We start from the raw sequence: 13,614 nt of genomic DNA on the forward strand, positions 1-13,614 counted from the left end.
GCTAGATTCTTGATCTCCACTCCACACTGTGTCTTGCTGCCTGGGGGAGAAGACGCTCCTCCCACAGCTGCCCACATAGAATCCACCCCCTGCTCTCCTTTCTAGTCATAACACCGGCGCTTGTTTATCCTCATCCCTGCCCTGCTCATACAGAGCTCTGAATGATGTTAGTGTGGGGGGCGGCCATGAAAGCTGAGAAGTCGCTGCAGGAGCGGTGCCGCCCCTGCACCACTGCCGCCCCGATGCCTGGCTTTGGTGGCCTTGTGGGAATTCCGGCCCTGCCACATCGATACGTGCCATTGCCAGAAGATTTGCTGTGTCACCCAGCACGGTCTCAAGAGCATAGACGAGATCTCGGAAGACAGTCCATTACTTTAGGAGAGCTGGACAGGGCTGTAGAAGGTCCTTAACCCATCAGGAGGACTGGTATCTGCTCCTTTGTGCAAGAAGAAACAGGAAGAGCACTGCCAGAGCCCTATAAAATGACCTCCGGCAGGCCACTGCTGTGACTGACTCTGACCAAACAATCAAAAACAGACTTCATGAGGGTGGCCTAAGGGCCGAAATCCTCTACTGGGCCCTGTTCTCACTGCCCAGCATGGGGGGGCTTCATTGGCATTTCTCATTGAACATCAGAATTGGCAGGTCTGTCACAGGCATCCTGTGCTTTTCACAGATGAGAGCAGGTTCACCCTGAGCACATGTGACAGTCATAAAAGGGTCTGGAGAACCCGTGGAGAATGTTATGCTGCCTGTAACATCGTTCCACATGACTGGTTTGATGGTCTAGGAAGGCAAATCCATGGAGGGATGCACAGACCTCTACAGGCTAGACAATGGCACCCTGACTGCCATTAGGTATTGGAATGAAATCCTTGGACCAATTGTCAAACCCAAGCATGTGCAGTGGATCCTGGGTTCATCCTGGTGCACAACAATGCCCGGCCTCATATGGCGAGAGTATGCAGCCAGTTCCTAGAGGATGAAGGAATTGATACAATTGAATGGCCCCCACTCTCTCTTGACCTAAATCCAATAGAGCACCTCTGGGACATTATGTTTCATCCATCTGACACCGCCAGGATGCACCTCAGTCTGTTCAGAGGCTGTTCAGGGGCTCAGTGATGCACTGGTCCAAATCTGGGAAGAAATACCCCAGGACACCATCCCCATTTCATTAGGAGCATGCCCCATTGTCAGGCATGCAGATAAGCACGTGGGGGCTATACAAACTACTGAGTACCATTTTGAGTTGCTGCAATGCAATTTCAGCAAAATGGACAAGCCTGCTGCATAATTTTTTCACTTTGATTTTCGGGGTATATTTTTAATATAAGGTATATTTTATAAAATATATTTTATAAATAGTATATTTTTTTGAGCAGTCTGTATTCTCCAATACACTAAAGGTGCTTCCATGCAGAAAGCTGCTTCCAGTGCAGTCCCTTTCACCAATGCACACTTACTAGAATGACATTGGCAAATGGCATGTCATTAGAACAACCCTTTGAGGATTCCAGCAATGTTCCATGGAAAATGGCATAACATCAGAAAAAATTACCCACAGTCTTCTGGTGGCTCAAACCAGGTCAAAGGGTGCTCCCCACACTGAGACTGAGGAGAAGTATATAGTGTAGTAAATTAGTGTAAAATAGTAGTATACTGTACATTTAAAATTAGAGGATATACATCCAAATATAAGAACATTTAAATGACCAAACCCACAGAAATGGCCGGTCCCAAAAATAAAATGCAGCAGTGTGGCATCAGCATGTAAGGATCCGCTCTACGTGTTTCGTGCGCATGCACATCATCAGGGGTTCCAGTTAATTTAGGTATTGTACTTCCCATGCATGAGCCCTAACAGGCTGATTTTAGTATACTTACATCTTGATTATCTATATATTAAATTAACCCAATAGCAAAAACGTAATATATTTTAGTTTACCAGTCTGTAGATATGGTGGCTGCAATCTGTTTTACTTTTCAAGCTAAGGCTATTTTCAGCAAGCACAGAAAACTATTGTTGATCTTTCAAGAAATGCAGTTTCCTGGTCACTTCCTGTGACCCTAAAAGTCAGCATCAACAAACTTGTGTAAACTACTGATTTTGTCAAAGCTAAATAACCACCATACAGAAGCCTTCATCTAGAGCTCCCCCATCTTGAAGACCACCACAATGGGCAAATTGGAGAAGAAGACGCCAAAGAGGATGTGGTGGGGTAGGAAGACCCAAAAGAAGGAAAGTTGAATTTAGCATTGAATGGTCTAGTGCAAAATAATTAAATGGATCAATCAGTTTTTGGTGGAGTTGCTATATTGTATTTATGAAATATTTTTGGATATAGTTACAATAATGTTTAGTTAAAAAATTGTGGTATTTGTAAGGCTCCATTCACACCTAGGTGATTTGAATCGCAAGCAAAATTGCTGCAATTCTGCCCGCAATTCCAAATCGCGGCAAAACGCAGGGCGTGTTTGCGATGCCATTACTTCTTAATGGCCCCCCAATTGTGGTGCGATTTTGTCACAGTTGTAATAAATTGCACTGCAATGGAAGCAAATTGCGACTCTGTCGCCTAACAGAAACTCTTGCTCCTTTTTGAGTAATGAGCTTTGCTTGTTGCGATTTTGCCATGATTGCAACCGTGGCATACTTTCACCGCATTTAGGGTGGCATTAGGAAATTATGGCATCGCAAATGCATCCTGCTTTTTGCCACCACTCTGGAATTGTGGGCAGAATTGCGGCAATTCAAATCACCTAAGTGTGAATGGAGCCTAAGATTTAGAGGTTTAGTATCCTCAGATTATTATCCACATCAAGTAGAGGTAAATTTTTTATTTTATTTTTTTATAACCATAAATATAGTGGAAGGTATATTATTTTTTATATAAAAACGATATATTTCAAATGATTGTAAGGTTTTTTTCACGGTATCAAATTATGTTGGAAGACTGAGGGGTAATTGTGATAGGAAGAAGCCTTTATTTTCGTATATAACATTGCCTAGATGACAGACCTCATTCGTGAGAAATTCATTTTTTGACTAAACATGTTAACCGAATAATATTAGTGACCCCACCTTCTGAGATAGCAGCATCCAATAAGCTGTTTGTCAAACAGTGCTGTATGTAGTACATGGAAATGTGAGTTCTTTTTAGAACAGTTTTGAAAGGTTTAACGTCATGCGAGCCTCTTCTCCCTTATTTTTCCTGAGTTACTGCTGAAAGGAGAGCCTGCACAAAAAAAAAGAGTAAAGCTAGAGTAGATACAGCTAAAATGCGAATTTTGTTAAAACTTAAGAGCCAAGTGGTCAATACCATCTGGTAAGTGCATATCTAGGATGTGCACAGTGGTGAGTAGTTCACACAATTGGTAGAGGACACAGAGGAGTAATTGGAAACTGTTTTGCACTGGATACTTTATTTCCAAGACATTAATAAATGATGTGTAGCGCAACAAATCATTTATATATGTTTTGGTATTATGATAAATATCTCAGTGTGGTTGCAGCCCAAAGAGTTAATACAATTTTCTATTTACTCATTGTCTATTTTGGACACACAAGCGCAGTTTCCTCCTCTTTTCTTTACATTATTTCCAAGGACATGGTCTTGGAAGATAAGGTATTGCTTCAGATTGAACTTTTTTTTTTTTTATGATATGCACAGTTTTGATATGCACAGTTTAATTTGTTTATTGCAAATTATAATTGTTATAATCTCCATTGTGGATGAATAATTTCAATTGTTGTTTGATGGTTTAGAAAATGTATATACATAGTTAATATTTATTAAGTTTGAGAACACTAGGAGCGATAGGCTCTGCACTTGCAGCACTGTGTAATCTACTAGTCTCATTAATTTACCATGTCATGGAGATGAACAATGGCAGACATGTTGGAAGTTTAGCCCGTGTGATAACCATGGTTCCTTTCATAGATACAGTGGAGAAGTGAGTGTGGATGTGAAAAAACAGGAAAGTATGTAACTGACAGGATCACTAGTTAAAATAAAGGTAAAAGAGCCTGAAAAAGAAAACAAATGCAGCCACCACAGCTAAGAACTGATGAACTGTAATATACAAAATGTTTGTTTTTGTGTTTAGATATGCTTTAATATTGGTTGATTAGATTCTAGGTTAACCCCTTTCCGCTGACTGTACACATATTTATGCAGTTTTACAGAAGTGGGTCCTTACATGTGGGGCCACATATATGCATACCTGCGTTTATGCTGGGAGCTTGAATATGATGTCCGTAATGTGAACATACATGTATGTGTATTTGAAAAGAAGGTATTGTGTTAATGTCTTGCAGAAGGATATTGAAGAACAGGATCAAAGAATTATCCACTTCTCAGGAGGAAAAATCAGGGTTTAGACATTCAGTGTGTCAACAGAAGATAAGTGTGCACAGCATTGATGGAGCCATCAGTAAGTAACACAAGCTTCTATCACAAGGCACATACTGTACAGTGGTTATGAAAAATCTACACACCCCTGTTATAATGTGTTTCCTGACAGACTTCATAGCAGCCTACGTATGGGTTAATCCCGCCTCTCATACCTCATAGGACCCCACCGACATAAATCTTTGCATCTAGACAGAGACCATGTTATTTTTTGTCCTCCTCCCAGGACCAAGGTGTAGTCTTACCTGAAGGAGTTGTCGATCCGGTCCTGGTGGTTTTGCACATGATGGTGAGTGTCCTTTCTGGAGTCCAGCTTCCCAGCTATTAGCAGGATGGACACGGGTGAATATAAGTGATGCCTTGAAGATCTAACTAACCAGCCATTGGCTGGCAAACGGCAACATGGCCAAACGTCCCAGCTATTAGTGGGAGGCCCCCTTCTCAGCTGCCCGGTCGTGCAGTGAGTGTTCTTATAGCTCCCGAGCCAGGGCGGATCGCATTCGTGCCAGGGTGGTAATGTATATGCATTCTCTCTTACATGGCAGCTGTATATGTGTGTTTTGTTTGTCCTTTGTAGCTGTGGTTGCTGGGCCATGGTGGCTGGGACGCATCTGCATTCCAGTCTGCCGCTTCTCGTCCTAACTGCACAGCTGCGAAGTCTCAATTCATATCGAGGCTTGGTTCATGCGGTCGCGCATGCGCGCGAGCGCCATAGAGCAGTGTAGGACAGCACTGAGGGTGTGATGATGTCATCAACAGGCAGCAGAGTTAAATAGCTGTCAGAATCAGCTATTCTCTGGGTTGCTTTTAAGGCTCAGAAAGCTGCTTCCCCTTGCTCGTATCTCTGGACATTTAAGGTAGGGGTTTATGCTACTTATCCATTGACTGTGTTAAGTTATTTTTTTTTTTAGATCCGCTTGCTCATTGCTTTTAATTGTTTGCAGTCTTTTTGAATCTGCTGCTATGGATGTATCAGCGCCCCCCTCAGTGGCCAATCCTTACACCGCGCAGGTAGGATGGAATTTCTTTTCCTTCTGCCTGTTTGCTTGGGTTAGTATGTTGGGCAGGGTACCCGTTTTTCTTTCCCCTCAGCTTTGAACTTCATTTGTCGGCACGTGAAGATAATGACCGGTCTAGGTCACAACGCCACCATTCAACGTCAAGTTCTAGACGTCCTTGGTCATCCTCCAGACCCCACACAGAAAGGTCAAGGTCTGGATCTGGACACCAGTCTCACCGCCATTCCAGTTGCTCTGAAAAAAAAGTTTGCTGGAGATGTAGAGCTCTTATGTTATGTTACTCCCGGCCTGTAAAGGAAAGAGGAGCAGGAGACCAGCAAATGGAAGCTCTAGTCAGAACAGGGATTCAAGAATCTCTGAATAAAACAAATTCCGACCGTACATTCAATCCTTCTGTGCCAGCTCTAATCACTGATGCGGTTGACCCTGAGATTCCAGGTCCCTCTCGACGTTGTCTTTCTTTAAGTGGATCTTCGGGCAGCGAAGCAGAGGTGAATGATTCTGGCGCAGGGTTTGATTTTTACCTGGTTCCACAGTTGATCAGAGTGGTTAAGGATGCATTGAGATGGGAAGAGCCAGTAGCGGCACCCTCTAAGCAGAGGAAGTACTTCAAGCATTTTGAGAAAGAACGTTCAAACATCCCCTTCCAAAGTAGCAAAGATGTACCCATTTAAGGGTGAGGAGGTAAAGCATCTGGAGTCAGCTCCCCTCATTGATGCGGCCCTGATGAGGTTGGCGAGACATGTCACACTCCCTCTAGAAGATACAGTTTCTTTCAAGGATGGTTTAGAAAGTAAGATCGATACTGATCTTAAGTGCATCTATATCACTGCAGGAATGGCTTGTAAACTGGCCCTGGTTCTTGCGGCATTGTCCAAAGCTATGGAGTCCTGGACAGATGATGTGGGTGCAACTTTAGGAAACGTTTCTGAAAAGTTGGTTAAGAACTCACCGGTACACAAGCTGAAGATGGCGCCGGCCTTCCTGGGTGAGGCTGGCTTGTCTCAATAGACCTGAAAGATGCCTATTTTCATGTACCGATTGCGAGAGAATTCCAGAAGTATTTCAGATTTGCAGTAGACCAAAGACATCTTCAATTTACATGTCTCTCGTTCGGGCTTACAACATTGCCTCTGGTATTTTCAAAGCTCTTACTGGCTGACGTGGCATTGATCAGGGTCAGAGGTATCCAGTTGCACCACTATCTGGACAATCTACTCCTGCTTTCACAAGACAAGGAGTAACTGTTGTCACATTGGGATCAGGTCATCTCTAAGAGAGTTTGGTTGGCTGTTGAACAGTGAAAAAAGTCATCTAGACCCAACACAGTCTCTGATATTCCTCAGAGCCCAATTCTCCTTGCCTCTAGAGAATATTCCAGTTGATCTGGGACAGAATTCATCTCGCAATGTCATCATCCCTTCTCAGAGCCTCACAATGTCTCAAGATAATCGCACCATGGTAGCCACAGCTCCCATGGTGAAATGGGCACTATGGAAGATGTGGCCCTTTCAGAAGGGCTTTCTCCAACAGTGGGATGCAGAGTCTCGAGACCCTCTTGTCTGGATAACCCCTTCCATGTGGGAGAGTCTTCTCTGGTGGCCGCAGCTGAAAAATCTCAATTGTCATTCCATAGCACCTGTCTCCTGGATCATGGTGACAACAGATGCCAGCAATAGAGGTTGGGGCGCTCTCTGTCTGACAGAGGTAGCCCAAGGAAAATGGAATTTCCCATCCCAAGGTGTAGTCTCAAATGTTCTGGAGCTCAGAGCTGCCTTCCGTGCTCCTACAAGCATTTCTCCACTTGACATCAGGAGCCTAAGTTCTCCTAAGGCTAGACAATACGACCACAGTGTCATATATCAAGAGACAGGGGAGCACCCGCAGTCTTTCCTTACTGAAGGAAGTAAGTCCGATCATGTCCTGGGCCCAGGCGAACTTGTCAAATCTTACAGTGGTTTATCTTCCCGGAATTCAAAATGTCCAGGCAGACTTCCTTTCAAGGGTCTCCCTGGACAACAACGAATGGTCTATCCACATCGAAGTTTTCAACTGGTTCCTGTTTCTGGGAATGATGCTGGAGGTAGATCTATTTTCATCCCCTTGCAACTTCAAACTGAGGAAATATTACACAAAATATTGTTGTCCCCAGGCTTTCAGAGTGGATGCCTTGACGGACCAGTGGAGATTCCACAAGGCTTAATGCCTTTCCCCAGTTCTGGTCATTCTCCGGTTTCTATCGAGGCTCAGGCAATTGTTCCGTATTGGCCCAACAGGCCATGGTTTCCCCTCCTGATACAGCTCAGTTACCAGGATCCAGTTCCTCTCCCTTCCAGACCAGATCTCCTGCTGCAGGGAAAGTCTCTTCACCCATGCCCATCCCATCTCCATCTGATGGTTTGGTGGTTGAGAGGGGAAGGCTGCAAACGATAGATTGTCCAAGTACAGAGATTGCTACATTACTAAATGTCATAAGAGCGGGCACTAACAGAGTTTACCAAAGATTTTGGCCAAAGTTTGCAGATTATGTCTCCACCACTGATGGTTCCTGTAATGATCCAAAGATAAAGGATATTTTGGGCTTTCTACAAACAGACCTGGATCTGTCCTTATCAGTGAGTTATTTACGGGTTTAGGTTTCCGCAATCTCTGCCTTCCGAGGTGTATCCTGGGCTAGACACCCTCTTACTAGACATTTTTTCAAAGGAGCAATGAGACTCAGACCTAAAAGAAAGCCGAGATTTTCCAAGTGGGATCTTCCTCTTGTCCTAGATTTCTTTTCAAGAGGAGAATTTCAACATGTGGACCAATTATCTATTAAAGACCTTTCTCTAAAAGCCATTTTCCTGGTAGCCATAACATCGGCTAAAAGGGTCTCCGAGATTAGCTCTCTAGGATTCAAGGAGCCATTCCTTACTTTCTTCTTTGATCGAGTAGTCTTGATTCCCATGTTAGGATCAAATTCTAAAGTAGCATCTGTATTCCACGAGAATCAAGAGATTGTTCTTCCAACTTTTCGGTCGACTGAAACCTCTAGTATTCATCCTCTTGATGTTGGAGAAGTTTTAAGACAATATTTGGAAGCCACAGCTTCTTTTCGGTAGTCGGATCATTTATTCATTTACTTCCATGGAAAAAACAGAGGATTGAGTGCTTCCTCCAGAACCATCACAGCTTAGATTGTTCAGGCCATCCAAGGGGCTTATATGGCTAAGGGTCTGGCTCCTCCAGAGGCAGTGACTGCGCACTATACCAGGAGTGTTTCTACTTCGTGGGCAGCTTCCCGTCATGTATCCCCAGAAGTGATTTGTAAATCGACCTCATGGTCACATTTATGGCGCAGTATTGCGTAGAGCCAGCTTCTTTATCTTCAGTTAATTTTAGTTTGCATGTCTTATCTGTTGACTGTGCCAATTAAACCTTTTTTTATTTAACTAGCCATACACACCCGGGTCGGAAATTGCTGGTTATTTCCCATACGTAGACTGCAATGGAGTCTGTCAGGAAAACGGAAAATTTATATCAAATACTTACTGTAATTTTCCTTTTCTGATGGACTCCATGGCAGCAGGAGTTCCCTCCCATTTTGCTGGAGTAGGCTAAGTTACGGAACACGGTCTCTGTCTAGATGCAAAAATGTATGGGTGTGGGGTCCTAAGAGGTATGAGAGGTGGGATTAACCCATTCTTGATAATGTCATTGTTGTGTCATATTTTCTCCACTTGATGATGACTGTCTTCACTGTGTTCCATGGTATATCTATTGCTTTGGACATTCTTTTGTACCCTTCTCCTGACTGATGCCTTTTAACAAGGAGATCCCTCTGATGCTTTGGAAGCTCTCTGCGGACCATGGCTTTTGCTGTAGGATGTAACTAAGAAAATGTCAGGAAAGACCTACTAGAACAGATGAACTTTATTTGGGGTTAATAAGAGGCACTGTAAATGATGGCAGGTGTGTACTGACTCCTATTTAACAAGAGTTTGAATGTGATTGCTTAATTCTGAACACAGCTACATCCCCAGTTATAAGAGAGTGTGCACATTTATGCAACCACATTATTTATTTATTTATTTTTACTCCCCCCCCCCCGTTAAAAGATTTCAATTTGTTTTTCAATTGAGTTGTACAGTTTATAGGTCACATTACAGGTGGAAAAAGTTGTAAAAATTATTTATCTTTGTCTCATTTTTTAAATCACAGAAAACTAATTTTATCAGGGGTGTGTAGACTTTTTGTAGCCATTGTATATTCCCCATATGTCCCCATCTAAAAATGTTGGATTTAATTTTAAACACCTCTGGTACATTTGTACCTGCAAGTAAGCTTATAATAAAGCTAGGTAGGTACAAAGAATATTTTCTAAACGTGCACCGTTTAGGAGATATTGTCTGTTTCTGCAACTGGTGACATCCCCGGCGCATGCATTCTGAAGGGATGGCATATTCATGCCATCCCGTCAGAGCTCCGTGCTACAGGAGTGACGTCATCATAGCTTAGCCTACAAGCTAAGCCACAAGTTGTTCCGACTTTGAAGATGCTCCCTGCACTACTTTGATCCTACTTCAGCCCATTGAATATCACTAAAGTCTTGACTGATCCGACTTTGGCATGCGACTTGTGCTCTGATCTTGAAGGGGAACTCCACACCAAATTAAAGAAAAGAAAAAAAACACGGCGTGGGGGTCCCCCCGAAATCCATACCAGACCCTTATCCGAACAAACAGCCTGGCAGGTCAGGAAGGGGGTGGGGATGAGCGAATGGCCCCCCTCCTGAACAGTACCATACCGCATGCCCTCAACATGGGGGGTGGGTGCTTTGGCCCCCGCCCCCCTGCCACAAAGCACCTTGTCCCCATGGTGATGAGGGCCTCTTCCCGACAACCCTGGCTGTTGGTTGTCAGGGTCTGCGGGTATGGGGCTTATCGGAATCTGGAAGCACCTTTTAACAAGGGGGCCCCCAGATCCCAGCCCCCCAACCTATGTGAATGAGTGTGGAGCACATTGTACCCCTACCCATTCACCTGAAGAAAAAAAGTCTACAAAATAAAACACATTACACATATTTTTTTAAGTAATTTATTAAGGCAGCTCCGTCTTCTCTTCCAATCTCTTCTCCCCTCTCTGGCTTTTCTGCCTCCTCTGTTGATGTCTTCTGCCTCTGCCGGCTCTTCTCCCCTCTCCAGGTCTTCTCCGCTGTCTTCTAACCCTCTCTGGTTCTTCTCCCTCTGTCCCCTGTCTTCTGCTTCTGCTGGGTCTTCTCCGCTATCGGCTCACTCTTTTGCTGGGTCTTCTCCGCTGTCTTCTCCCTCTGTTCTTCTTCCGATGTTGACTCAGCGCTCTCATTTCCTTACGTACTGCTGAAAAGCCTATGTGAATAAAGATCTAAAGACCTACACTTGTAAGGGTTGTAACTGAACTACCACTCACTGGCTGTATTTTGCTTTTACACCATCCTGAGTAAAAAAAATAAATAAATAAAGACTTCTGCATGTGAAAATTGCAGAAATCTTCAAACCAGCCCATCTGACACCAGCAATTTATACACAGACAACATTGCGGAGATCATATTTGTTCCCCATTCAACTTTTGATATGACCATTAAAGCTATGCTCACATGGGCTGGAATGGTGGTAGAAATGAGTGTGTGCTAAGAGCTCGGCCCATACAATGCAATCACAGGCTCATGGCGCATCTATCCCTGAATATTTACCAGCAATTACCTGTGGTTAGAGAGAAGTGATCGTGGCTTGATGCACTATGGAGTTTATTTACTAAAGGCAAATCCACATTGCACTATAATTGCAGTAGATATGATGGGGACATGCAAGGAAAATTTAAAAAAACAGCATTTGTGCTTGTATATGATTGGATGATAAAATCAGCAGGAGCTTCCCCTCAGACCTACAGTGACTGCACTTCCAAGTGCACTTGTATTGCAAAGTGGATTTGGCTTTAGGAAATCAACCCCAATGTGTTGAGCCTCAATCACTGAAGGTAATCACTGCCTCTGTAAACAGTCATGGATAGCTGCTGACGCCATCAGTCTGTGATTGCACTGTATGGGCTGAACAGACACAGCTCTTTGCACACAGCTGTCATTCCAGCTGCAGGAATTTGCCGTGTGCACTAATTGCCCATGTGAATGTAGCCTACAGCTCTGTACCTGCATGATTGTATGCAATGTGCTGCTACCACATGATCAGCTAGGACTTGGTGGATAGCTGCTTGAAAAAAAATTGATGTGTGTACATTCCCATGACCAAAACTGACTTGAGTAGTAAACACACTATAATACATACTGCATATAATTAAAGCACAGTGTATCAGATTGTCCATAGGAATGCAGGTTATTACATTCATCTGCATGATCAGAGGTGCTTTGCTGGAAACAGTCACACATTAGTCCAGTAAGCAAATTTATGAATCTGCAGATTCAGGATTATCGTCTCTCAGAAGGGAGGTTTTCCATAAGGCCCCTTTCACACATGCGGACATTATGTCCGTATTTCATCCATCCATTTGCGGATGAACTACGGACATACATGCATTCCTATGGGATAGCGGGTGTCTGCTACTGTCCGATTCTGCAGACGGAGGAAAATCCTATTTTTCTATCCGTCTGCAGAGCGGATCGGATGAACACTGACAGACGGTCCATGTTCCTCCGATCCCCCATAGAGGAGAGCAGAGAGCTGACAGGGCGGTCCCTGCACAGTATGCGGAGACCGCCCTGTCCGCCACCGGCTCAGCGGAGACAACGGAGCGATCCCCGCTGAGCGAGCAGATCATCACGGGCGGATCATTACTGATCCGCTCCGTGTGAAAGGGGCCTTACTAAAACAAATACCATGGTTTACATCCTGTGCGCCTACATAGCCATGAAAAATAAAAAAATAGCATGTTGCTAATTTTTAAAGTCCTTTGTGTATTTATTTCCCTTAAACCTTTTCTTTGTGTAGAAGCTTCCTGTAATAAAGTCCAGTCAGTGCTGCTCTTCCCTTGGGCAGGGTGACTGGTCTTGTTTCCAGCCCCTGTGCAGTAGGTCTCTGCAGGCATCCTGCAGTGGATGGACCTGCCTGCTGGGCCCCTCTGCAGTATAGCGATCATGCTAGTTTTACAAGGTAATAACTGGGTTAAACTTCAGTACCCACAGTTTAGCTTTCAGGGCTGGTTTAGGTTTTTATTTAATTTTTTTAAGATGTTCAGAAGAAAGCTAAAGCATAAGATTTCATTGTCTGAAACATGGTCATTTATAATGTGTTAAACACTCACTTTTTTCTTTTTTTCACTCTTAGTAAGTCATCACTCAGCTGCAACGAATCCAGGCTACTCTCGGAAACAAGATGGTGGATACTACAGTATCTGACTTGAACGCTTTCCTGTTCAGTGAAATATTGGCGTTATGGTTCAGAAATAAACCCTAATAAGCAAGTGCATGGATTAGTGATTTCTCTAATTACACAGTCCATTCGCCAAGCCCATCCCACAGACTCCCAATCATAATTAGGGACTGGGAGGGGTCAGTGACAGCTCGAGATCACTGTGCTGGGGGCACACTCTTAAGCCAGCCAGGTTGCAGGAAAGAAAATCACTTGATATCCCCAATCAACAGAGTCCCTGTTAATGGAGGAATCCCTCCCAAGGAGCTATTGTGTTCTCCCGATGTGGGTGGCAAGGGGAGCCATCCCTGCTGGGAGAACACAGGAATTATACTGCTAGCAGCTATAGCCACTGGCAATAATCGCATCTAAAAATCCAGCATGGTGGTTGTACTCAAGTCAATTGATCGATCAATTTGGGTACAATTAGCCTGCTCGTAGATGGTTTTAAATCTTGGCTAGTCCCTGCTGAACTGTCTATGGCCGGCCTTCGCACAGAAGCCTCAGCCACCATGGATGCATATGAGGCATGTAGGTGTTAAAGCCCCCCTCCTTGCAGCTGCACACATGCGTTATGTGGTCAGCTAGAGTTCAAGGGTTACTATTTAACATGTTCTACGTTCAAACGTATTTATTGGGGCTCTTTGCTGCTCTGTGAGCCTAGTTTTTTCACTGTAGTACACACCATGCTGGTCAGTAGGTGCCGTCTAGGACTTTCTATGAAATGGACTGACCTTTCTAGAATACTGTTCTGAGTATATTTAAACAAAATAGCAAATATTGTTATGGCAGTATGAG

At 43.9% G+C, this 13,614-nt stretch overlaps 1 protein-coding gene across 2 annotated transcripts in view; it reads left to right on the forward strand.

Moving 5' to 3' along the window:
- The window catches only part of CFAP276 (cilia and flagella associated protein 276), a 92,724-nt gene extending 79,856 nt beyond the window's left edge, over positions 1 to 12,868 (forward strand). For both annotated transcript variants that reach the window (XM_077481499.1, XM_077481498.1), the window contains exons 4-5: positions 4,322 to 4,437; positions 12,733 to 12,868. In XM_077481499.1, coding sequence (XP_077337625.1) covers positions 4,322 to 4,437; positions 12,733 to 12,803 — 187 coding nt within the window. In that variant the 3' untranslated portion in view covers positions 12,804 to 12,868. The remainder of the gene's footprint in view (positions 1 to 4,321; positions 4,438 to 12,732) is intronic.
- Positions 12,869 to 13,614: the final 746 nt, after the last annotated feature.

Source organism: Lithobates pipiens, unplaced genomic scaffold (assembly GCF_037356315.1).
Source record: "Lithobates pipiens isolate NorthernLeopardFrog02 unplaced genomic scaffold, aLitPip1_a1.2 Scaffold_16, whole genome shotgun sequence".
NCBI classification, from domain to species: domain Eukaryota; kingdom Metazoa; phylum Chordata; class Amphibia; order Anura; family Ranidae; genus Lithobates; species Lithobates pipiens.